The sequence below is a fragment of the Eulemur rufifrons genome, chromosome 4, assembly GCF_041146395.1.
Source record: "Eulemur rufifrons isolate Redbay chromosome 4, OSU_ERuf_1, whole genome shotgun sequence".
Taxonomy (NCBI): Eukaryota; Metazoa; Chordata; class Mammalia; order Primates; family Lemuridae; genus Eulemur; species Eulemur rufifrons.
Genome location: NC_090986.1, coordinates 23,607,198 through 23,633,698, shown reverse-complemented (window position 1 = coordinate 23,633,698; position 26,501 = coordinate 23,607,198). Strand labels below are relative to the sequence as shown.

General features: G+C 39.2%; 1 protein-coding gene across 23 annotated transcripts in view; it reads left to right on the top strand.

The window, feature by feature from the left end:
- MBNL2 (muscleblind like splicing regulator 2) overlaps window positions 1-26,501 on the top strand; it is a 156,835-nt gene that overhangs the window by 99,385 nt on the left and 30,949 nt on the right. For 10 of the 23 annotated variants that reach the window (XM_069467642.1, XM_069467641.1, XM_069467640.1 and 7 more), the window contains 4 exons: window positions 1,785-1,949; window positions 10,344-10,544; window positions 13,355-13,618; window positions 23,236-23,389. In XM_069467642.1, coding sequence (XP_069323743.1) covers window positions 1,785-1,949; window positions 10,344-10,544; window positions 13,355-13,618; window positions 23,236-23,389 — 784 coding nt within the window. Of the gene's footprint in view, window positions 1-1,784; window positions 1,950-10,343; window positions 10,545-13,354; window positions 13,619-22,542; window positions 22,597-23,235; window positions 23,390-26,501 lie in introns of all 23 variants that reach the window. The other 13 variants (XM_069467636.1, XM_069467637.1, XM_069467633.1 and 10 more) reach the window with 8 other exon arrangements.

Genomic DNA, 26,501 nt, shown 5'->3' with positions numbered 1-26,501 from the left:
AGAGACCTGCGTTTTATGTGCTGGCTCAACTCCAATGCTCTCTTAGAGATTTGATTTTAACAAACGGAGAGACCGAGTCAATTGTCAAGGGAGAGAAAAAAGGGAAGTAAAGTAAGAGATGCCTGAAGCAAGTTGACAGGGCTGGAGGGACTGAGAAGTCACAAAGCAATGAGTAAAGTTAGAAGTAAAAATCAAAAAGATCCGATGTGCAGAGAGAAGCAGATGGAGAGAGAGATTCTTAGACTGCTTTGATTTAGATTGGGTTCCAGTTGCAGTTTCCATTTACCTGTATCTTTCCGCTAGACCTTCTAACACTTGCCTGTCTGTTCGTACGTAGCAGACTGAATGAAACATCCACAATATGAACTTGAGACTAAGGAGACACACTGACATTGCCCATTATTATAGACTCTTACTAGCAGAAAAGGAGGACCTGTTCATTTTGATATCCTCAGCACCCACCTGGTTATCCACCCCAAAGAGGGGGACGCAACTGCTAATGCTGCTAACAGTAGACCCTCAGGACAGCATCGGTTGATCAGCACAGACCACCAGGACTGAGAAGAGGACCCACGTCTTCCCCTCTCCACGGCCGTGGGGGAAGATTCAAACTCCAGAGAGGGAGCCTGAGCTGCCAAAAGTGCAGCTGAAATTAGTGGGAAGCAGAGTGAGAACTCCAGATGTTTAGAATTAGGATGACTATAAACAAATTCATTTCCCCAGATCCACCAAGCTTGCTTTTTAAAATTATTTTTATATCTGGTAAACAAATCCATATTCTCTTTTCTTGGTTGCAAATAGACTAATTCTTTAGGGAATGATAATACTCAAACTGGTTAACACAGTTTGCTATTCTTTCTCCAGAAATTATACAATTCACACATCAACATAATTCTCTCAACAAGTGTTTTGAAAACTTGGGAATTAAGTATAAACACTGCCATAGGCGATGACTCTTTGAGCCTGGTTTTATGCACACCTGTTACCTAGTTATTTTTCTGTTTGTTTTGCCAGCTTTAGCATCCAATGTTTCTTTAGCCATGAACACTCTTCACTGTGGTACATCATGACATCAAATTTGATACTCCTGTCATGGGGTGGGGCAGGAATAATAGAGTGGTAACTTTTGTGTTACAAAGTACCAGTTGCAGATGGTGATCTGAACTCAGGCCTGGGACTTTGACCTGTGCATACATCACCAAGAAATGTCCACCCCTGTATAATTATTGCCTCTTCATCAATAAGTCGAAATAAAGGATGTCTTCAGCTAATCTGGAGCACATATTTAAAATTCTTATTACTATCTCCACTGCACAAATTTGTCGTATAACTATTCATACCTGGATATCGCTGATATCACTGTAGCATGTACAAACCAGTGTGTAGCAAGTTCAAAGACTCCTTTTGATGGGTCACGATAGATATGCCCCTCTGATTGCTTTCCATACTGCGTAGGAGAAGGATCTTTCCTTTACGCTCAGCAACCACGTTTCTTTGGCATCTATTGTCAGTGTTTAGAATCCATTAAAAAAAGAAAGAAAAGGAATTTAAAAAAAAAACCCAGGAAGCTTCTCTGCTCAACAGGTTCAAGCAACCTTAATAATCATGTAATGTTTGATTCACTCCTCCCCACCCCAGCATAGACATACACACACACACACACACACACACACACACACAGGATCCTTGACTTTGTGTATATATAAGAAGCAATTGTGAAATGGTTGATGTCGGAGTTGCAAGCTACTTGTGACAATCTTAAAACCAAAACATTCATTTTACAGGGCCGTTGTTCCAGAGAGAACTGCAAGTATCTTCACCCTCCGACACACTTAAAAACTCAACTAGAAATTAATGGGAGGAACAATTTGATCCAGCAAAAAACTGCAGCAGCGATGCTTGCCCAGCAGATGCAATTTATGTTTCCAGGAACACCACTTCATCCAGTGGTGAGTACATCTTATCTAATGATGGGCTGGGTGATTAAAGTGTTGGTACGAGCAATGCCACATTGACCCAAGGTGACCTCCCTCCACTTTGTCACTTTGGTTACAATTAAAGCAAATAGTTCTGAAGCTTAATAGATGCTAGAAGATAGGTTTTTTAAAAAAATTTTTTAATGAAAACATATTTGTGGAAACAGGAGGCAAAGACAATTTCTGATCAATATCCGGAGAATTTGTGTCATTCCAACTCTTTCTCATTAGTAAACTCTGTATCTGAACCATCTTAGAATGGAAATAGTTCTACATTTTCATTTAGAGTGTGAATTGATAATCTATGTATCGAAGAGAGGTTGTGATGCCTAAAATATTTTTAGCGATGTAGCAAAGAGATTATTTAGTTCAATGGCACCACTTTAAGGATGAGGAAAGTGAGAAACCAGAGAATTTCAATGATTTCCCCAATGCCATGCAGCTAATAAATTGTGGAGCTGGGAGTTAACTCAGACATGCTAGCAAGAGCGCTTTCCACGGTCCGCTCCAGCTGGGGCCTGACAGCGGCCCCAAGGAAGGATGGCAAAGGCAGCACCAGGAAAAGAAAGCCTGCCGGAGTCAGGTCTCCTGTCTCTCAGAGGCCTGCGAAGGGTGTGGCAGTGGTGACAATGACCACAAGATCAAATGCCCAAGGGGGTTCACAGGAATATATATTGCCTAATATTTCCCCCCTGGTTTCACTGTGTTTGAAAGTGCTTCCATAAAGGTATGGAAACTGTTTTTGGAATGGCACCCTTGGGAAAAGGAATGCATTTGACTTTAGTAGGTTTCATTTACATTTTTGAATTATTTGTCAGAAACAAGCTATTAATAATTTTTAAAAAAGCAAAAGTAAGTGAAATTTGCTTTTTATTTTTTTTTAACAAAAAGTACATGCACAAAAGGCTATTGTTTAAAAATCAGTCTTTATTGTAGGAAAAGTCTGTGTGACTGAAGCTGTTAAATTAAAAGGGACACCTACCCGTGAATTCGGCTTTTCTAGCGTCCTCCCGTGAGATGGGGTGGGGAGGGCAAGGCTGGCCCAGAAGAGGAGTCAGAATCTGTGCAGGCTGTTAGCAATTCTGTTGTTTCCAGGTTTCTGCACAAAGTCGCCAGGAACCAGCTTTGCCCAGAGTAAAAGAAATGCCAGATGCAGAGGGCTCCAAAATAAATAAGATACGGTCTTTTGGACATCGACAGACACATGAAAAGGGCAGAGTGAGATTCAGGCCCAGGAAATGATGAGATTGGATGAGGAAAGGCTGCCTGGAGGAGGCTCAAATAAGTGTATTGTCAAGGATGAGTAAGAACTTGCCCAGATGTAAGGACTGAACACAGAGAGAGTTCTGAACACATTTCCTACCAAAAATAGGCATTTAAGTGGTTCTATTTAAAACTACACACATGTATAATTTATGGTTCTCTTTATTGATGCATACATATAAATGATTTTATTAAATTACCTAACTGCTAAAATAATTTAGTTATACATATTAAACGATGTTTTTGGCAATAAATTTAGAACCAGCAATGTCAACATAGCAACAGTGCATTATGTGTCACTCTCCTTTGACTCATACACAGCCTATTTATTTAGAATTAACAAGGATTGACCCCAGGTACTCAAGGATGGCACTGTTAATAAGAAAATTCCATTCCTGCTGGCAACTATTGGTTGGACTTTTTTTGAAAGTTATGTTTATGTATTGTTTCAAACATGAATCAGAGGTCAATAATCACTATTTCTCTACGAAAAAGAAATATTATAGTTAAATATTTTTGTGGGAGTTTTTAAATCACAAGAAGTATTGGAATAAAAATATGACATGTTTAAAAATCATCACCTCCACCAACAAATGATTTCAAATTAGTATAGTCAGCTGAGTAATGGCCCTTGAAGGTTCCTGGTGCTTATGATGTCATCGTCTATGGAAGTAAGGTCTTTGCAGATGGGAGGAAGTTAAGAATGTTGAGATAGGGAGATCCTCCTGGAATAAATGCACTTGTAAGTGTCCTTCAAAGAGGAGGCAGAGGGAGATTTGGTACAGATGGAAGAGGAGAAAGGCTATGTGACCACAGAGGCAGAGATTGGAGTGATGTGGCCACAATCCAGGGCAGGCCGGCAGCCACCAGAAGGTGGAAGAGACGAGGAACGGACTCTCCCCTAGGGCCTCTGGGGGTGCAAGGAACTTCGGACACCTTGATGTTGGCCCGGCGAAACTGACGTGGGGCCACTGGCCTCCGGAACTAGGAAAGGATAATAAATGTGCGTTGTTTTAAGCCATCAGGTTTGTGGTAATTCGTTTATAGCAGCTACAAGAAACTAATAGATGCAGAAATTGCTTAAGACAGATAAACTGATCCGCAGAGTCGAAAGTACTATTAGTCCATTTTTAGGTCTCCTTCTAGGCTAAACTTCTTTAAAGTGCTATGGATAGTTTTCCCACTCCCTCCTTCCTCTGTCCACCTCTGAACCCCTTCCACTGATATCTCTCGCCAATGTCCTCCATATCACCAAACCGATGGTCACTTTTTGCCGTCATTGCTGCTATAGTCAGAATCTTTGTGTCCCCTGCAAAATTCATATGTTGAAGTCCTAACCCCCAAGGTGATGGTATTAGGAGGTAGGACCTATGGGAGGTGATTAGGTCATGAAGATGGAGCTCTCATGAATGACATTAGTGTCCTTTCAAGAAGAAATACGGAGGAGAACCCTCACCTTTCTGCCATGTGAGGACACAGTGAGAAGGTGCTGTCTATGAACTGGAAAGCAGGCCCTCACCAGACGTCCAATCTGCCAGCACCTTGATCCTGACATCCCAGACTCCAGAACCGTGAAAAATAAATTTCTGGTGTTTATCAACCACCTAGTTTATGATATTTTGTTGTTGAAGCCAGAATGGACTAAGACAATTTATTTGTTCCCTTAGCTATACTCAACACACATAACCAATCTCTCCGCTCTTAAATTCTCCCTTCTCTCTGATCACTCCTTCTTCCTCTGTCTCCTTTGCCCATTATATTTCTCTATATATGTTGAGGCTCCTAGAACTGGATATTTCTTTCCATCTACCCTCTCCTTTGTGGTCTCATCCACTCATGTGGCTGTCAATCATCTACAGGCCGAGAACCCCCAAATGTGTGTTTCCAGTCTAAACCTCTCCTCCTAGCCTTAGGCTCATATATCCAACTTCCTACTAGACTCACCTTTAAATTTCTTACAGGATCGTGACGTGTTCAAAATCAAATTCTTCACTACACTCCATTCCCATTTCAGTAAACGGTACCGTGAACTGACAATCTCACACCCAAATCCAGCGGACTCTTTCCTGCTTGTTCTTTGATGTTCAGTTCCTTAGCAAATTCTGTCACACCTGCCTTCAAACACATCTACTTCACCTCTCAGCACCCTCGTCTGAGCCCCCAGCAACCTTTTTTCAAATACCATATAAATGTTTCTTTCCTAATCTTTCAATTTCCACTCTTGAACTACTCCAATATTTCCAATATGCAGCAACTCTTTAAAAAGAGGAATCTTTTTAGAACATAAATAGGATCATATGACTGTCCTACTTAAAGGCCTTCAATACTTTCTTGTTCTACTAGGGATAAAGCCTAAACATTTGACCTTGACTATGACCCCCAATGGCTTCTGTGATCTGGTCCCCACCAGCTCGCCATCTTATCCTGAGCCACTCTGCCTGTGTCTACTGAGACCAAAGCAGATTTTGAGCTCTGTGTGCCTCCTGGCCTTCGCCCTTGCTGACGTGTCCTCGTGCTCATCACAGGTTAACTCACCTTACTCATAGCGACCCAGACCCACCCCTACAACCCACCTCCAATTCCCACCATCCTTATCAGTGAGACTCCTCTTCTCTGCTTACCCATGCAAACAAACTGTAATTTTGTTGTTTTGTTCTTTCCCACTAGGGTTTCAGTTCAATAAACATATACACAGTGTTCTGGCACCATGTCCGTACCAATAAATATTTATTAAATGAATGAAAATTCAAGCCATTCTTTCCTCTTACAACTCTTCTGTCTCATATTCCCTGTGTTTCAAAAGTTCCCCCCACCAGCCCATTCCTCCTAGCAGTTTTTCTCTCCCTGATTCCTGTTAGTGTAGAGCTGAAATTTGTTTTGCTGTTCCCTCCCGGAGCACACACAGTCTTCACATGTGCGTGCAAGGTACAGAAGCTGTATGGGAGGCCGTGAGTGTGTGTGCAAGTGTGCACTGCTGCAAATGTGTGTGACTGTGTTGCATTGTGAGTGCACGAGTGTGAGTATATAGTGAGTGTGAATGTGTTATATGTGTGCATGTGAGTGTATGTGTGTGACTGTGTTGTGTGTTGTATGTAGTGAGTGTATGTGCAAGTGTGTTGTGAGTGTATGTGTGTAGTGAATGTATGTGGGTGAATGTGTGTGAGTTATGTGTGTGTGCAAGTGTGAGTGTCTGTGTGTGTCTGTGTGTTGTGTTTTGTTGTGTGTAGTGTGCGCAAGTGTGTTGTGAGTATATATGTGTAGTGAATGTATGAGTGTGTGTTGTGAGTGTACATGTGTGTAGTGAATGTATGTGTGTCTGTGTGTTGTATGTTGTGTGCAGTGAATGTGTGTGCAAGTGTGAGTGTGCATGTGTAGTGAATGTAAGTGCGAGTGTGCGCGAGTGTGCAGTGAGTGTGAGAGTGTGTTTGTCACCTCTAAACCTGGATCTACTGATGCCATGGAGTGGAAACGAGTAGAGAGAGAGGAACCCAGGGAGAGAAACACAGGAAGGTGGAGTGAGGAACAGAGGGAGGAAGTCGCCAGACCAGCATTTCAGAAGCGATTTTCCTCAAGAAGTCCTGCAAACCTTGTCCTCGGGCCTCTTTCGCTGTGGGTGAGCGCTGCGAGATGACGAGATGACGGGACCAAATGGAGGCTGTCTCCGGCAGCCTGGCAGCGGCTCTGCTGCAGGGCCGCAGGGCTGATCCTCCCGCGCCGGCGCTGGTGTGCTTCCAGAGCACGATCACGGGAAGGGGCCGCCCTTCTCGTTCCTGAGCCACAGGCTGAGAACCGAATTCAGACACCAGGATGCCTGATCTGCCAAGACTCTACCTAGGGAGTTTAATTTGAATCCAGGATCTGAGCAGCAGTTTTCCAAAGCATCGGGTCCCCACACGTCTTGTCTGCAGAAAGCCCAGGCTGGCCATGGGACACACTCCTGTCCAACTCCCCAGTACCACTCTGTTTGCTCCAGAGTCACACAGGCAACTCGTTTGTAGGTTTTTCTTTCCTCTTTTGTTTTAAGAAATTGCCAAGGAAATCTAGTGAGCACAGAAGGTGGAATAGCCCCCGACTGGGAGCCGGGAGTTCGTGGTGTTGTGCCTTGACCCTGCCTGGAAGCACAGACCTTGGGTTAGCCCTTAGCGTCTCCACTCTGAGTTGTTCTCACCTGTAAGACTGCCGTTCTTGCTGCCGCACTTGCTTCTCATGGCGAGTTTGGGAAGAGTAAAGAGGACAAGGAGTGTGAGAATGCTTTGAGGACAGCCAGAACCTTTTGCAGATGTGAAGTATTGTTGTTAATAATACTATTACAGAGTGCACATCTCTGCAAATCACTGTAACTGTATTTTTTACTAATGAACTTCAATGAAAAACACTCCACATTAAAAAAAGGAAAATATCCAACTGAGTCTATCTCAATTGGCCTATTAACTTTTAACTTTCAGTCAGTTCCACATAGTAGAAAATATTTATTTTCCCAGCTCATATTTCAAAAAAGAGAAGATTAGTGCTATAATTTAACTCAGTTTTATACCCCTATCTGTTATATTGCTATGTTGATTACATTCCTGTTATAGGATCATTGGATAATTTGAGGCAAAATAAAACCCCAAACCTTTACTTGATTTTTGACCTACTAATGACAGTGCTATTTATTGGGTTCTGACCATGGGAAATAGGAGAGAAATAGCCCCTCATTCGGTCCAACCCTTTAAGTTAAGTAGTTTTACTTCCTTATTGTGGATGAGAAAATTAAAGCTCAGAGAGGTTAATTTCCTCCCCAGGCTAAGAATTAGTAAGTGGCAGAGCACTAGATTTGAATTCAGGTCTCTCGGAGTCAAAAATCTGTGGATTTACTTTTAAATAATACTATTTCTCTGTGACCTATATTACAGCATCATCAATAAAACTATTGGAACATTCATTTTAGCTTGTTAAATCAGATAAACAAGTAACCTATATTTTTTAAGGCAAAATTTAGCTAATTGGAATAGATTTGTTGATATCCAAAAATGTTTTGGGAAGTAAGTTTTGAGCTTCTCACATCCTATTGACAGAGAAGGCACCACGTGTGTGGTTACCACGCTGGCCAGCGTCTTGGGTGATCTGTGGAAAGGGAGGGTTGGAAATTTACTTCCAGAGAAAATCAAAATGGAGGCACGAGGGAGGAACATTTTCTCTAAATGTTTACTTTGATAATGAGTCTTGGGTAAAATTACTCATTTAGTGCAAATATTTCTAATACTGTTTTCACTCCTCATTTATAAGAGTGGTCCCCAAATTTGGCCACCTGTCATGACAGATCATGTAGTAAAAATTTTTAAATGCAAACTTCAAGCTCCTGGCTAGATTTATTGAGTCACATTTTACCTCTCTTTTTCAAATGTCCCCCACCCCTGATATTTATGATATAGTTGCTCCATTGAATTCCTGATGTGTTGTGATTTCCAACTTTCAGAACTGATTTTTTTTTTTAAATCTTTACATAGTACGTTTACTATTTAAGTCACCTGGCTTTTTTCCAACAGTACTAAATTATAAAAGCTACAGTTACTGAAAACCACACTTTGTATAATTATAACTCAAATGGATAATACACATATATAAAATGTTGTAAAAAGTCAAGGAAGGAAAAAAATTCTAACTGCCATCTATTTCCCATGTTGAGACTTCATATTGTAACTCTCTCCCAAAGTGAATTCTATATCTGAGCCGTAAAGATCTAGGAGTTCCTGGTGGGTGTACTGACCTGGCAGCCCTCTAAGACCATTAACATGTCCTCTTCCAGCCCCCAGCCACTTCAGTAAAGACTTTCCAGCCTCTCCAAGAACTCCCTGCATACATTATCAATAATTTACTATTTTCCATCATGACCATTTATAAGAGATATTCTTCTCTTATTGCCATAAAGAAAAATGTGTTTAACTAGACATAGTTAAAAAACTCATTCAGGGTCATAAATAGACAATGAGAATGTCACTCACAATGTATAAATAGAGAAGAAGCATGACACTGGCAACACCCTAGTTCAATGTTAAAAAAGTACATTAACATGTGATTGCAAATATCTGAAAACAAACAGGTTAAAAATTGTCACTGAAAAACAAACAAGAAGCATTTAGGTCCAATTCAGTGTAAAATTTATTCTAAGAAAAATATTTAGCATTTAAAATTTCTAACAGTGGTTCTTAAAGGGTAAAAAACAAGGTTTGTTGTTCTCTTAAATGTATATTATTTCCTTTCTGAAAGGCAGAATTATTTACATATTTTTAGGTAGAGCTTTTAAAAAATAATCAGCCTATCAATCCACTAGCATATTTCTTCTGATTCCTGGACGAGGACTGTAGTGATAGGGAACAAATGTAATAAGGTACTGTATGCTCTTGTCACTGCTATGTTGATTTTGTGACCCAGGAAACCAAACCAACTTTTAATAGCCAGTTGAGAAATTAGTCAATTAAAAAGTTCAAGCTCTTCTGCCCAACCTTTCAGGAAGGGAAGGTTGGATCTAGACATAATTGAGTAAGAGTGAAAAATAGTAGGTCTATATGGAAACTGTGTATGACTTTTGGGACTATACATGCTCGTGATGGAATATGGAAACATACTGGCAAGTTTGACCAAAATAAAATCCCAAGTAAGCCCCACATTTTGAGAATGAGTAAACTTCGTCAACTTCAAAATCAGGCTATAATCAAGAGTTTTCTTCAGTCCTCTCCCTTTGAGAAGAAACATGTAGAAAAAATCAAAGATTACCAATCAGTATTCCATAGGTTTTACTACCTTAGTGTTATAACATTCAATTGCTTAGAATGATGAGCAGAGTAGAAATTGTTATTTTCTTTTGTTGAGAACACTTTCATAGCAACAAAAGTTTAATCTGTTTCCTGTTATTAGGTTTCTAAGATGTTCTCCTATATGTTTGTATAGTTTGGGGAAGAAAGGATCTGTATGGATTTTATTTTTATCACAGTTCAGCATTAAATTATGTAATTAACACAAAGAGTATATGATGAATATATTTTGCTCAAATGACATTTGCTGGTGATTTTTAAAAGTTTTATTCTAAAGAAATCTTTTTCCTGTGTTGTCTTCCTTTAACAGCCCACTTTTCCTGTAGGTCCTGCCATAGGGACAAATACGGCTATTAGCTTTGCTCCTTACTTAGCACCTGTAACCCCTGGAGTTGGGTTAGTCCCAACGGAAATTCTACCCACCACACCCGTTATTGTTCCCGGAAGTCCACCTGTCACTGTCCCGGGCTCAACTGCAACTCAGAAACTTCTCAGGACTGACAAACTGGAGGTATTTCAATTATGTGTATGTTTTGAGATGCATTCGTTGTAGAAGTATACTTCTATGTAAGTGATAGCTTGGGAGATACTAATTCAATCCGGTAAAACAGCCGTGCACACCGGCACACACACACACACACACACACTCTCTCTCTCTCTCTCTCTCTCTCATCTAAAACCTATGCATTCATAATTCTATGGTTTGAAATAAAGGCCAAGTAAAAAGGAAATTAGTCTGTGGGAAAGGAATAACTTTAATACAAACAAAAATCAGGTGCATGGAATGTGTTTAAGGTCAAAATATTAAACAATCAATAGAGTATTGAATCAGTCACTATGCAGGCATAGAGATGGCTCCATTCCTGAAGGTCTCCCACTGTGCCAGGCACTAGCCCCTGCTAGATCCTAGAAAGTTCTGGAAACTGGCAGATCAAGAGACCAGCAACCAGCGCAATGGGGGACACTCAGGGACAGTGGTGGGAGGAAGTGGGATTACAACTCTTTACCAATTGGTATGGTCATACTTTAATATTTTAAGAACAAGTATGGCTGCTCTGGTATGTGCTAGGATATCAGCCCTGATTGTGTTCTTGGTAAACAGGGGAGAATTGGAAGCTGGGTAAATTTAGTTATTAATTGAGATATTTTCTTTAACCTAAATTCAAGTGTTCTATTTAGAACATTCAAGAAAACAAGTTCAGACTAAAACATAATTCTTAAGTCATGAGTGGAGCCAACCCTCTTGTACTTTGTTGGGTAAAATTTCTCTTTACTCACAGCTGGAGAATTCATTTCTCTTACTACTACATCCCTGTGATGTTTAATAGAGCATATAATAAGAGTGTGTAAAGATTCTCATAGATTTTTCAAAGAGCTCCTCTAATTCCATTAGTGATTGAAGTTCTTAGGTGACATGTACATGGTTAGGACGTATACTGTACTTTACGTTGTATCTTTACAGAATGTTCTTTCAATGTGCATTTGTTTACATCTCAACCCAGTAAACCTTGAGGGCAATGAAATATTGCTGAGGAATATCCTGTGAATGTTTTAAAATGCAGAATTTCAAACTGCAAATATTTTTAAAGATATAAATGTTTTCACTCAACTTCAATCTGAAGTATATGGATCCCCAGTTTAAGAGAATGTAAAGTGTAATTGCTTCTATTTTGAATAGATAGAGCCTATCCCTGTTAGCACTGAATAGACCTTTCATGAGACTGGAAAAGTGTTTTGGGCTCCACCTGCTGGACCCATGGAGCTTTTGTGTTCGGTATGTGACTGTTTTAGAAAACAAATTAAATCAGCAGAATTGGGAACAAATAGTCCTTCCCAACAGTGCTAGTAGACAAAGACATATGTGAAAATGATTCACAATGACTTTAGCAGGGTGCCTTTCGGTTCATTCAAACCAGGACTGAAGTCAGCGGCACGCAGAGCCCCTCGGTAGGTGCTTGACGGCTTGTCTGCACCTATGATGCTGTAACAGACAGGAGTCATTCCATTTATAGAGGAAGGCTTACTCAGAATCTGTGCGAACATCTTAGCGATTTTTATTTTGTACGTTTTATGAACTACAGAGAGAATGTTGGCTAATATTCAAAGTAGGAGGAAACACTGAACAATCTTATAATTCATGCTGTTTACCCTTCAACCTTGCCTGGCCACTGGTCAGTGAAACAGTATTTTGCAACTATGTTTGACTTTCACAAGACTTGAATTTCAAGTCAGTGGCCCTTCATAAACATCAAGGCGATCAAGGTGTGAACCAACACTTACTTACACACTTTGGAACTGGAGCCTGAAAAGAGATAAACTTACAACTCTACTAGCAATTTTTTCTTGCTAATGATATGTATGCTATGTATAAGCAGGGAAGAATTATATAAACAATATGTACGTTATTCATATTATTTCATGTTGTCTATATTCAGGGTATAATTAAGAATGCTCTTCAAATTCTAAAGAAATCTTTCTTTGTAAGTAAAATCTTGATCCACCAGAATTCTCAGAGGATGGGCAATTCTAGTTACTTGAGATTTCAGGATAATTTGGGATTAAAGAATTAAAAATCTCAACACTTCCAGCTCTATTCTGCTCCCCTCAGTTTATTTCTTTACCTTAGTCTCTTGCCATATTTCTCTTGTTTTATCTTTACTTTCTTATCTTCTTTCCGTGCTGTCAAAAATAATAATATAATAACCTTAAAATGAAAGTTTTGGTGTCTTAGATATTGCTCTTGGTTTATGATTATAAGTTATCTTTGTAGAGCAGGGCGAAGAGGGACAAACAGGAGTATTAGCGTTCACCCAACGCACTCCCCATCGTCAGAGACAGGAGGAACAAGTTTGCCATTTCCTCTGGTTGTTTGTGGAGTTGCAGGACTATGACCTGGTAGTTTGATGCATGAGGAAATTACCCCTCCACGCAAAACAAAAAAACAAACAAACAAAAAAAACCCGTATGGCATCCCCAAAGTTCTTGTCTGGGTAGGAGATTTAAAGACATGTATACAGAGATAGAAAAATGATATGCTACTCAGGGACAATGAAGGCCTTGTTGATTTTTCTTTCTTATTTTATCTAAACTGCAGATTTTGGATTATTTTCTCAATACAGATTTTCATCCTAGGAAAGGGAGAAAAACAAAACTCAAGTGAGTTTGGCAGAGATTCTGGTTGCTTGGGTTCCGGATAATCAAAATTGTACTGTGCATGGCACAAAAGCCACCATTCAAAGAAAGGGAAAGCAAGCGTCTGTTTCTCAGCGCGGGGCCGCCAGGCTCTGTGCTGCATCGCGGCTCTTCTTCCCTGTGTCTCAGGTATGCAGGGAGTTCCAGCGAGGGAACTGCGCCCGGGGAGAGACCGACTGCCGCTTTGCACACCCTGCCGACAGCACCATGATCGACACAAACGACAACACCGTAACCGTTTGTATGGATTACATAAAGGGGCGTTGCATGAGGGAGAAATGCAAATATTTTCACCCTCCTGCACACTTGCAGGCCAAAATCAAAGCTGCGCAGCACCAAGCCAACCAAGCCGCGGTGGCCGCCCAGGCAGCCGCGGCCGCGGCCACAGTCATGGTAAGTGCGGCGCCCGCCCCTGCACCTGCCGCAGCGCCCTCCGCCGGGCCGCTCTTCCCAACAGTGGGGGACCCTGGAAGGCTGCTATTCCCGCTGCTCTGCTGCCTAAGTTATGTTGTTGTTTTCCCCTTTTTGTTCGGTTTCGTTTGGTTTGGTTTTCCCCCTCCTTCCCTTCTTCAGCACAATAAGTAAATCCCTCAGGGGCGGGTCTGCGGAGACTGCACTGTTTTAGTTTGGGATCTTCTTAGGAGAGGGGCTCAGAGGCTTTGCAGTGGACAAGAAAGTGGGCACCACACCAGGCCTTCAGAGAGTGGCAAAGAAGGACACACCACCGCAGCCCAGGTAGAGAAAAAAGCAAGCTGCCAAGAGCAGCCGCCTAAGAGAAGCCCCACAGTAAGGGATCTGTCAGTGACTGCCTCTTCCCTATTCCAATTTCCCCCTTCTTCTTTTACTTTTCACACGGCCAATTTCCCCACTGAAATTTTATGCAGAACAGCAATTGCAATTCAGATGAAAATGGAGCTGTACTGGCTGGCTGGTGCCAAAAAAAACCCCCAAAACCTGTGACCAGGCTTGCTTCCCTGAGTCACCTTATTGTCCTTTAGAGATTAGCAGCAACCTCATTAGCATCATCTGGGAGCCTGCTACAGCTCCAGAATCTCATGGAACCTAACTGTCCCTTAGGGACCAAAAGTGTCATCATTATCATCACCTAGGGGCCTGTTAAACCTCCAGAATCTTGGGCCTCACCCCAGACCTTGGGCATCAGAATTTGAACTTCAAAACAGCTCCAGGCATGCACATTGACATTTGAGAAGCACCTGCTTAGACCGTGCTTCTCCAACTTGGCAATGTTTTGGAATTACCTGAAGGATCTGACATCTTTCCCTTCCCCCAAAGTTTCTTATTTAATTGGTCTGGGGGTGGCATAGGCTGTGGTGGTTTTTGTAAAAGCTCCCAGGTGATTTCAATGCACAGCAAAGTTTGAGAACCACTGTGCTAGGCTGTAGAAGTTTCTAATGAATTTGTTTCCATGTGGGCTCTCTGGCTTATCAGAAGTCTGTTTTAATATGTGATAGGCACCATGAATTCATTCATTCAACACATTTAATGAGCCCATGCATCCAGCACGTGCTGGGTAGAATAAATAAATTAGGCTGAGTTCCTTGCCCTCGAGGAGCTTGTGGTTTAGTGAGAGCACTAATGCTCCTCAGTGACATGATGGAAGTACACTGGGGCATGAGGGACTCAAAAGGAAAGTTAGATGTGACTTCAGAGATGAAAGGTATAGTTTAAAAACACTAGCTAGCAAACACCACCTCATACATTGGTAGCTGGTCCAAATGGAAGTGTAGTTGTCACATAAGCAAATTCATCATTACTCAGCATTCTTTTCACAAGTGCTTATTAAGCCAGGGACCTGTGACAAGCAATGGAGACACAGAGAGAAAGGCACAGAGCCTTACAGAGCTTAATCACCAGTTGGTGTGGAGTTTGTGGTTCTAGAGATCTTTCCAATCTGAGCTTATTTCCAAGCATCTTGGGCATGGAGTCCTTCTCTGTCTCACTGTTTTTCTCTCAGAGTCTTTGTCACTTTAGTGTCCTTATCATTCTCCTGTCACTGGACACAACATTGGCTTTTCTGAGTGTGTGAGTTCCTATATATGTGGAGATGTTTGCATCCACACAAAAGGGTCAGCAAAAAATAGAGAAAATGCTCCCTTTTTTTGTTTTAATAAAAGAGCAGTTTCTAAAGCCCATTATAATTGAGAATGGGGAAGAGGGAAGGAAAAATGAAAGTAATTTGACAAACTTTATGCTGATAAAAAAAAAAAAAGACTTCTTTTAGGGAGCAAATGAGGTCTTTCATACATTTCTCCAGTGTGGAATCCATTTTACTATCCAGGTAGTGAAGATCTTATCCTATAAGAAGTAAGAAGTTTTCTCATGTAATCATTTTAGTCCAACCCAACTTATCCTAATAGGTATGTTGATTGATGGGCACTAAGAACATTTTTCCATAAAATTCACATCATAAATCATAACTGGGTATACAGGATATCCTCAAGGCTAATCGGAACTCTGGTCGCAAGAGACAAAAATTCAACTGAAGCAGCTTAAATGAAAAAGTAGTGCCCTCCAAAGAAGGTAGGGACAAAACAGGGTTCAGGAATGCCTGGGTCCAAGAACTTAAGAACCAGCAGTTCTCCCTCTTCTTTCTCTTCCTGGCTTCTCTTGGAAGGTGAGGGCCATTGTCTAAGGCCACCATCCTGACGTGACCCAGACCATGGCTTTGGACAACTATAGGAACATGTTCTGACATCTTTTGACAAGAGAGAAAATGGTATCTTCTACACCAACTCTGATTAGAATAAACAAACAGTTAAGGGTCATTTTGGTGGCTCTCTCTGTGGCTAGAGTGACGGGCTCTCTCTGTGGCTAGAGTGACGGGCTCAGCCTGGGTTACAGTGGCCATCTCTGGCCACTTGAGTATGAAAGCAGGCCCTGGGAATATGAAAACATTAGTCCCTATAACTCAAATACAGGCATACCTTGCAGATATTGCAGGTTGAGTTCCAGATCACGGCAATAAAGCTAATATCGCATTAAAGTGAGTCACATGAATTTTTTGTTTCCCAGTGCATATGAAAGTTTTGCTTACACCATACTGTAGTCTATTAAGTGTGCAATAGCACTGTCTAAAAAGCCAATTTACATACCTTTATTAAAAAATACTTTATTGTTGGGAAAAAAAAAAAACACACAGCCATCATCTGACCCTTCAGCAAGTCATAATCTTTTTGCTGGTGGAGAGTCTTGCCCCAATGTTGATAGATACTGACCTGATCAGGGTGGTTTCTGAAGGCTGGGGTGGCTGTGGCAGTTTCTTAAAATAAGAAAACTGAAGTTTGCCATATTGATTGGCCCTTCCTTTCATGAAAGATTTCTCTGTAACATGCGATGCTGTTTGATAGCACTTTACCCACAGCAGAACTTCTTTCAAAATTGAAGTCAATCCTCTTAAACCCTGCTGCTGCCTTATCAACTAAGTTTATGTAATTTTCTAAATCCTTTGTTTTCATTTCAACAAAATTCACAGCAGCTTCACTAGGAGTAGATTCTATCTCAAGAAATCACTTGTTTTGCTCATCCATAAGAAACAATTCCTCATTGGTTAGTTTTATCTGGAGGTTGCAGCAATTCAGTCACATTTTCAGGCTCCACTTCTAATTCTAGTTCTCTTGCTGTTTCCACCATAGCTGTGGGGACTTTCTCTACTGAAGTCTTGAACCCCTCAGAGTCATCCATGATGGTCGGGATCAACTTCTTCCACACTCCTGTTCATGTTAATATTCTGACTTCTCATCAATCATGAATGTTCTTAATGACATCTAGAATAGTGAATCCTTTCTGGAAGATGGTCAACTTACTTTTCTCAGATCCATTGGATAAATCATGCCAACTGTATCTATGGCAGCTATAGCCTTACAAAATGTGTTTCTTAAATAAAGTAAGACTTGAAATTTAAAATTTCTACTTGATCCATGGGCTGTAGAATGGATATTGTGTTAGCAGACATGAAAAACATTCATCTCCTTGTATATCTCCATCAAAGCTCTTGGTGACCAGGTGCATTGTCAATGAGCTGTAGTATTTTGAAAGGAATCTTTTTTTCCGAGCAGTAAATCTCAACTGTGGACTTAAAATATTCAATAATCCATGCTGTAAACAGATGTGCTGTCATCCAGGCTTTGTTGTTCCATTTCTAGAGCATAGGCAGAGTAGATTTAGCATAATTTTTAAGGGCCCTGAGATTTTCAGATGGAAAATGAGCATTGGCTTCAAACTTCAAGTCACCATCTGCATTAGCCCCTGATAAGAGAGTCAGCCTATCCTTTGAAGCTTTGAAGCCAGGCTTCTCTTTTCTAGCTATAAAAGTCCTAGATGGCATCTTTTTCCAACAGAATGCTGTTTCATGCACATTGAAAATCTGTTGTTTAATGTAGCCACCTTCGTCAAGGCCACCTTTAGCTAGATCTGCTGGATAACTTGCTGCAGCTTCTCCACGGAGCACTTGCTGCTCACTTCACACTTTTACGTTGTGGAAGCAACTTCTTTCCTTAAACCTCATGAGCGCACATCTGCTAGCTTCAAACTTTTCCCTGCAGCTCCTCACCTCTCTCAGCCTTCATAAAATTGAAGAGTTGGGGACTTGTTCTGGATTAGGCTTTGGCTTATGGGAATGTTGTGGCTGGTTTCATCTTCTGTCCAGACCACTCAAATTTTTCCCACATCAGCATTGAGTCTGTTTCACTCTCTTATTCGTATGTTCACTGGAGTAACACTTTTAATTTCCTTCAAGAACTTTTACTTTGCATTCATAACTTGGCTAAAACTGTTTGGCACAAGAGGCCTAGCTTTTGACCTATCTTGTGTTTTGATATGCCTCACTAAGCTTAATCATTTCTAGCTTTTGATTTCAAGTGAGAGATGTGCAACTCTTCCTTTCCGCTGAACACCTAAAAGCCATCATAGAGATAGTAATTGGCCTAATTTCAATATTGTTGTGTCTCAGGGAATAGGGAGACCCCAAAAGAGGGAAAGAGATGGGCATTAGGCCATTGGTGGAGCAGTCAGAACACACATGATGTTTATCATTAAATTCACCATCTGATGAGGGCATGGTTCATGGCACCCCAAAACAATTACCATAGTAACTTCAAAGATCACTGATCACAAATCTCCATAAGAGATATAATGTATAATAATTATGAAAAAAGTTTGAAATATTGCGAGAATGTGACACAGAGACAGGAACTTAGCACATGCTGTGGGGAAAATGGCACTGATAGACTTGTTGGATGAAGGGCTGCTACAAACCTGCAATTTTTAAAAGACGTATTATCTGCAAAGTGCAACAAAGCAAATTGCAATAAAACAAGATATGCCTGTACCTGCTAATACAACAAATCATGGTACTACTACTAATGACCTTATGGCTGAGCCCCAATTTTATCTGCCTGTTTCCTAGAAGTACCAATTCTAACAACTGCAATCGATATATACTTTAATCATCGAGGGAACAACGTGGTAGATGACCTGGGCTGATGGGGATAAGAGAAGAAATGGCCATTTGCATAGACAGGTCATTCTTCAGCCACATATCTTTAAGTCAACGCTATTATCTTCCCTGTTCCCTTTTACACATTTTCACATCACATTCGTCAAGACGCATAAAGACTATTGTAGCGGATGCCAGTAGAGTTAGTTACCGTAGTTTCTTGGATTGCTACACGGTGCCCAAATTCAGAGTTCTGATAAGTCAGAGGATCTTGCAGCCTCTTCAAAGACAACCCAAAGGCATGTAGTTTCAGAACAAGAGCCAGGTTCTTTCTGACAATGACAGGAAAATTACTGAATCTGTCATTGTCTATTTAGTTGAAGTGAGAGGCGCAGTTGGAACCAGCTGAGGTGCAGTTGGATGAAGTCAAAGTATTCTTACTCTAGTAGCAAGGTTACTCTTCAGAATCTGAAGAAAAACTATTCTTTTGTTTCCTTATTTAAAAGGATAAATGAGAGTGATGATTGCAATTCAAAGATATTGCCATTCCGTTCACCTGGCTTCCACGTCTGAACCCGAAGCATTTCCCTAGAACAATTTTTATTATTAATATTATCTGGGGAGTTTCCCCTTACTTTAATTAATTAGACCCTTAAAAAGAATTTAAAGCTTCAACTTCAGAAAAAGAGACATTTGTTTCCCATTAGAGCATTATTCTTTTAAATATCTCTTAAAGCACAAGCATCACGCTTACCAGAATTTGTAAAATGTGAGAGAATAAGCCAGACAGAACTTCTCTTTGGTAGTTTTAAATACAAAGGGTGTCTGATCTTCATACAAGCAGTCTTTTTTTTCACAGATACCAAAATGGGGAGACACAGGAGAGGACAATTTTGCAAAAGGGAACAGGACAAGCTGCCCCCAGCTAGATAAGTTTCAGATTGTTCAAGAAAATCTGTACAAGAACTTTCAATTCCCTCCTACTTGTCTACATCCTTTTATTTTACATGAGAGTGGCAGCTCTGATTACTGTTGTGAGCATTTCACCACCCGCTCAGATTGGGTCTTTGCATATAATGCCTTGGTCTGATTGCCTTGACCTGCATGCAGTTGGATTGTTCCTCAATCCAGAAAAAGAAAAACTTGGCTGCACATGAGGTCTACTCCCACTCATCAGCCATTTACACGAAGCTGGAGGGTCCCAGAGGGGCAGAGGATCAGAAATGTTGCTGAGGCCAGCAAGAATGGATTCCTAGGGTCTGGCAAATAGTGGGAGTGCAATTATTAATAAAAAGAACCTTCTCCTCCACCTTGGTGCCTAAGGAGATTCCTGGGGCGCACTGGGCTCAGTGATCTGTAAGGTCTGTTCTAAGCCTGAAGATCTTTCAGCATAGGTAAACATAGATTCCAACAAACAATATCATCTAAAACAGAGCATCTGTATACTAAAAAGATGTATTATAACATGATTATTCATCCACATGGATTTTTAAAAATTCACTGCGCACCTGTGTTTCACAGTGTGTACAAGATGTTAATGTGTATGCTCTACCCTCCAAGACCTCAGTGTTTACTTGAAAAGAAGATCTTTGCATCTAATAAAGAAAACCCACACTAAGGAGTGGTAGAAAGAGATATGTTGTCACTGTCCTGTTCATTTTAGAGTTCTCAAGCTTTTTTCATTCCTAGATTTTATTCTAAATTCTATGGAATTTAAGTTTCATCAAACTAAGACAGGAAAGGGGAGAAAATTAACCTTTCAGGTGACAATCCTAAAGAGAAATATTTAATATTTCTTATTCTACTTGGGGACTTCATTAAATGATGCTTTGTTAAGTCAAAATTTTGTTCATAAATACTGGCCTTCGGAGACATCATTACTCCTCTAGTCAGTATGTGGGAAAAGATCAACCCACTGGTAGATTCATTCTATAAATGTTAGAGACTAAAGGAAAAAATTGAGGCCAAAATGATTTTGAGTTTAACCATCCAGTTAATGGGATAATAGGCTATGCAGCCTTCTTTAGCTAATGCAGATTAATTTCAGCTATACACAAAACAAAACAAAACAAAACCACAAAACCCTGCATCATTATAGAGTGTAAAATTGTGCGGAGATGAAAGATTTTAAACAAAAATGGCATCATGGAAGTTACATGATGTCAAACTTACAAGTGAGCAAAGAAAGTCCAGTACAAAGAAGCTTTCTTATTGTTGAGCTCATTTTAATGTTCACAATTCTACTTTCAAACACTGATTTTATATTATTTGATGGCCTATATCAAAACTGCCTTCCCAAACATTTTTTTTCCCCATTGGTCTTTGTAAATCTTTTCTCTACCTATAGTCCTTTCCACTTTATTTCTGGCCTCTCTTTTTCCCCTCTATAGCTCTCTACCTATCTCCTGTCATCGTCATACTTTTTATCCTGAATCATCAAATGGGAATGAACATCCAATATTTGGCAGGGAAAATGTCATTAATTTTCTCCCATTTTAAGGCTTTAGTACTATCCCATTTTATTTCAAATGAGAAACTTCTATCTCAGAACTTTAGAATATAATATTTGCATTTATTAGACGAACCTTAGGGATTTACCTATTGTGCTAAGCATAGAAAAGAGGTATTTCATTTTTTATTTGCATTGGAGCTATTCTTTTGAATTTTTTTATTTTCACAGAATTCCATCTTAGAATTTTTAGTTTTAGCTTTTTTATGTAATTAACAAAGAATAGGAAAATTTCTTATTGTGGTCTAAATCGATCCATATTTGTTATTATTTCAGCTGTTTAAGTGAAACTATCTTCCCAAAAGTATTGGTTATAAGTTAAAGATATTATTTTTCTTCTAATCTTTTGAGCAGTTCTTTGCTATTTTTAGCTGTTGTACTTGTTCTAGCCAAGAGTTCCATTTCTCATTAATGGGATTGGTCACTGATCGTAGCTGAAAGTACAAATAGAATTACTAAATAGAAATTATTTTGGTACCTGAGGACACTAAATATCTTTTTAAAGGGTATTTTCTTAGTGTAATCAGGTAAGTTTTTTGAGATAAATTCAATTATAATTTCAAATGTAGTAGAAAACAGAATGGATGATAAGTTAGTCATTAGAAACAAGACGATGGAATAAAAGTGGGAAATTCTGGAAACTCACTATTTAAATTCAAGACATTAAATTTGGAACCTTAGTCCACATTGCAAGACCCACACTAGCAGAGTGAAGAAAAGAATTGAGACAATTATCCACATGATTCAGACAAAAAATAAAGATCCAAACCCAAACAGTTTTGCCTAAATAATCTTGTGTTTGAATATTTTTTTGCCTGAATTTTTTGTCTCAGTTTGCCACTTCATTTTGTTAGGCTAGATCTGAATTCAAGGTTATTTTTATGAAAATTTTCAACTTGGACCTTATACTGACTTGATGCATTCATTGTTTTATATTTGAAAACTAACTTATCAGAAGTTCTTCAATGGCCCTTAAAAGTTTTGCATTTTTTTCTGAAGCAATATAAAAGATGCTTATGGTGTGTATGCAAGCTGCTGTTTTAACTTTCCTGAATTTCAAACATCTATATTTTACTCTCTTATATGCTTTTAACTAAGGTATAGTAGATGCATTTTTGCTTCAATACTAATTTAAGGTGTAATATTCATTTCTTTAGAGAACATTTTTGTTGTTGTGCATGCCTAGTGTTTTGTACGTTGTATATTGCATTCAGAATATTTTTTTCCTTCTCACCTATCCACAATGCAATGCCGTTCCCATGATGCACCTCTGCTTGCTGTTTACCTGTATGTTAATTCGCTTGAATCCCATTGGCCCACTGCCATCATGTGCTCGCTGCCTGTTATTAAAAGACTCAGTCGACTGCCAAAGCAATGAAGCGACCTCTCGAAGCAACTGTAGACCTGGTACTTTGACCTTTCACCTTTCGCTTTGCATGTAGCTTTTCAGAGAACCATCCGAGATTTGTATTACTTGTAAAATACTGGTTGCAAACAATCATTATTATTAATTTATGGAAAAAAATTCAATAAGGTGTTTAGCCATCTCATTTTCATACGTAATCTGTGAAATAAATTAATCCTAACAAATTTTAATACGTTTTCCAAAAGAGTGAAGCAAATATAAATTACTTGGCTCAGAAAATGTTCATTATAATTCTTATTAACCTTTAAAATTCAAAAAAATTGCCATTTAGTTAAAGAAAAGAATAGATATTATTAATAACACAAATGCTTCTTTCCCCCCTTAGAATAGTTTAACTCATTTTAAAAGCTGAAGCCATTTTTTTTGTTGTTGTTGCTTGATAGTTTTTCTTTTCCTTAGTTGAGATGCTACTGTTTTGGGTTACAGAAATCATGCTTTCGCTCTCAATAACAAATTCTCACTCATTCGACATTGCCGCTGTTTAAATTAAGGTGCATGGCAGAGGCATCTCCTTAGCTGTCATTTTTTTAAAAAAGAATGTTGCAATTGATGATCTCTGTGAACATGGAAGGTGTGTTTGCTTTAAGTTAGACATATCTTATCGAATTCTTCATTTCTAGGCCTTTCCCCCTGGTGCACTTCATCCTTTACCAAAGAGACAAGCACTTGAAAAAAGCAACGGGACCAGTGCGGTCTTTAACCCCAGCGTCTTGCATTACCAGCAGGCTCTCACCAGCGCACAGTTGCAGCAACACGCCGCGTTCATCCCGACAGGTAAGTGCCCTTACTGTCCCACGTCCTGTGCCCTCGTGCCCTTCCGGTCATGTGCTTTCTTCTCATTTCTTTAAGCTGTTTGGTGGCATCTAGTTTGCTTTTAAAGGTACGATACAGCTTGAAATTCATCGTTGTCCTAGCTATCTAGACATATTTCCCTTGCTTGGAATGACAGCTCAAGGGTGTTAGGATTCTAAAGCCAAATATCTGATAGAGTTAAGTGACAGATTTAAACCATGAGAAGCAGAGAGCAGTTAGGGCTTTTGGTTTCTTGTATTTACACAAGCCCTGTAAAATTGTTTATGTAAATAAGACTTTTATGTGTGACAATTGAAATTTGTAGTTAACGCTGAATGATCCAAAAATAGCAATTCCAGTAAATACTAACCATTTTTTTCTATTTCTATGCAGAGCACTAAAAATAAAACAAGGCTATTCAAATTAAAGCAATCCTCTACTCATATTTTTATATCCATTCTCTCTCTTTCTCCATCCTTCTCAACTTTCACCAAGTTCACAAATATATAGAGCTCTCACCCTCGGTTTCTAAGCCAATGCCTGATAATATTAGGCGCTATGGTGCATTAACTCTATTATTCCACTAAGAGATCAATTGTATTAATCGTAGAATCTTGGAGTTTAAAGGATTCTTAGTGATCTCCTCATCCAGTCGATTGTTTTACAGATGAGAAAACTGAGGCCCCCTAAAGGAGAAGTGACTTACTTTCCAAGGTGGCACAACTAGTAACAAAAAGATCCCTGTGACCAATTCAACTGACATAAAGTTACACCACCCATCCCTTCTCTATCTATTGATTCCACGGAGTTCTACTAAAAAAATGAGATGAAAGTGGATTTTTTTTAAAGTGGCAAAAAAGTCAGATAAAAGTGAAGAAAAAGTATAATGTATGTTAGCCCTCTGCACTTTTTGCCTACATCCCCGACCACAGACACACACACACACAACATACACAAACAAACACAGTCACCATAAATTGACTGTGGTTTTCAACTTTTAGTCTGATGTAGCCTATGGTAGGAAGACCATCCAATAAGTTTTTCATGTCGAAGTCAAATCCTTCATCCCATGATAGTGAGTTGAAGGGAAATATAGATGAATAACAATTTTAACAAAAAGAGACGGTGGCTCCTAATGCATATGTTTGGACTTTTCCAGTTTATTATCCATTTCTTTAAGTCCCATAGCATATCAGGAGTTAGTATCTGAGGGAGTCAAATAAATATTTCTGTGATAGTCTTTGTATAAATTCTACATTTTGAAATGAATTAGTAACCTGGGAACAATATTTATAATAGTAAAAATATAAATTGCATAAACAAAATGATTTTCAGTGTTTAGTTTTCTTATTTTAATTTTAAACCTATCTTAAACAAACTCATTGACCTGTAGAGGGAATCTCTAATTCAGTACTTATTAGGGCTTCATTCTTGCCCTATTACAACCATAACTAGTGACATTTCAGTGCTGTTGTAGCATAGCAGTATTTGTAGATGTAATCTACTTGAAATAACATTTGTGCAGTAATCACTAGAAGGTAAACTTAGCTGGAGGTCCTGTGTGGTTTCTACAAGTGTCTCATTATAGACCTCTTGACCACTAGATATTTTAAGAGGAAAAAAAAATTAAGGAAGAATATACTGAGGGGGAAAACAGAAAAGGACAAGTCTTTTTCTGAAGAATGGATGATAATACCGTTCCTATCTCCTGGGATTACCTATGAAACCCTGAAGCTAAGTCTGGCAAAAGACTCTGAAACCCTAACACATATTTAACACTACAATCCAATAATGGATGACTCATTAAAATACTGAGAGAATCTTCACTGTAAAATATTTCACCTTGAAACCATTTAAATATTTCCAAAGCAAGAATGAATAACAGCCTTTATGCAACGACCTGATTTTTGTTGATGAAATGTATTATATGAAGGACCAATGTGCTGTCTTGGCTGCTGTGGTTGTGTGCTTCCGCCCTCTGGTGGATTCCTTAGGAACAGCTTAAGTGTGTGCGGCAACCCTTAATGCAGGGGGCTTTGGTAGCAGAAAAGTGGGTCCTAGCCCACTTAATTCAGTGAATTGGAAGTGTTTCCATCTGTTACATGATATAAATATCCTAGTGGACAAACATGTGGATCTCATGTTAGGAAATGGTATTTTAAATTCTAAGAAATTTTCACGTTTCTCTTAAGTGAGGCAAGAAAATAATTTTATTAAAAGGAAATTAGCATAATTTTTCTCCCACTCAAATCCATAATTTTAGTGTTTATTTTAGCTCAAGTTTTTTTACTTCAGACTTTGTTTCTTATAAACCACATTTTCAACCTTGTTACTAAAATGATAATGATAATAATCATTCATTGTTAATCATCCTTGTTCTTAAACCTTTGCAAATCAAGTGATGATGCTCAAATATAATTTTTGTAACTTGATAGATATCGAGCCCATTATTTTTAAATGAACAAATTTTTATTTTTCTATAGATGTTTTACACAAACAACTGTCGTATACATGAAATGAAAAGCATGGTATGTTCTCCTGGATGTTGCCCTTTATCGAAAGGTCATTCATAGTAATAGGCTACTCAGATTCTCCCATTGACACAGTGTGAATTGAAATTTAGGAATTCTGCCTCCAGGCTGCAAAGATATTAATATAAAATTTTATGCAAAATATGGGAGTCTTCCCCAAACCCATGCTAAGATAATTATCACCCTAGTTGATGCCCTAGCACATTTGCAGTGGGTGAGATTTTTCTCTTTTTTTTTCTTTTTTTTTTTTCAATTTTTTCATAGAGATGATTTTAACCAAGTAGTTATACTTTTTCTTTGCTATGTTAGGAACATGGCAAAACCTCACATACTTTCAAAAATAGCAGCATAATAATTCTTGGCATTTCTCTGACAGGTTTATTCTGAGTTACTGTAAGTGTTCTTATAGACATTATCTCATTATTCTTCAAGATGTTGCAATTCTTTTAGTGTCAGGCATAGTTATTTGCATTTTGCAGATGGAAAAACTGAGGCTGTGTCTACAGTGCAAAGTGGAATATGTAATTAATGGAATTATCCAGATAATTCTGGCTCACAGATAC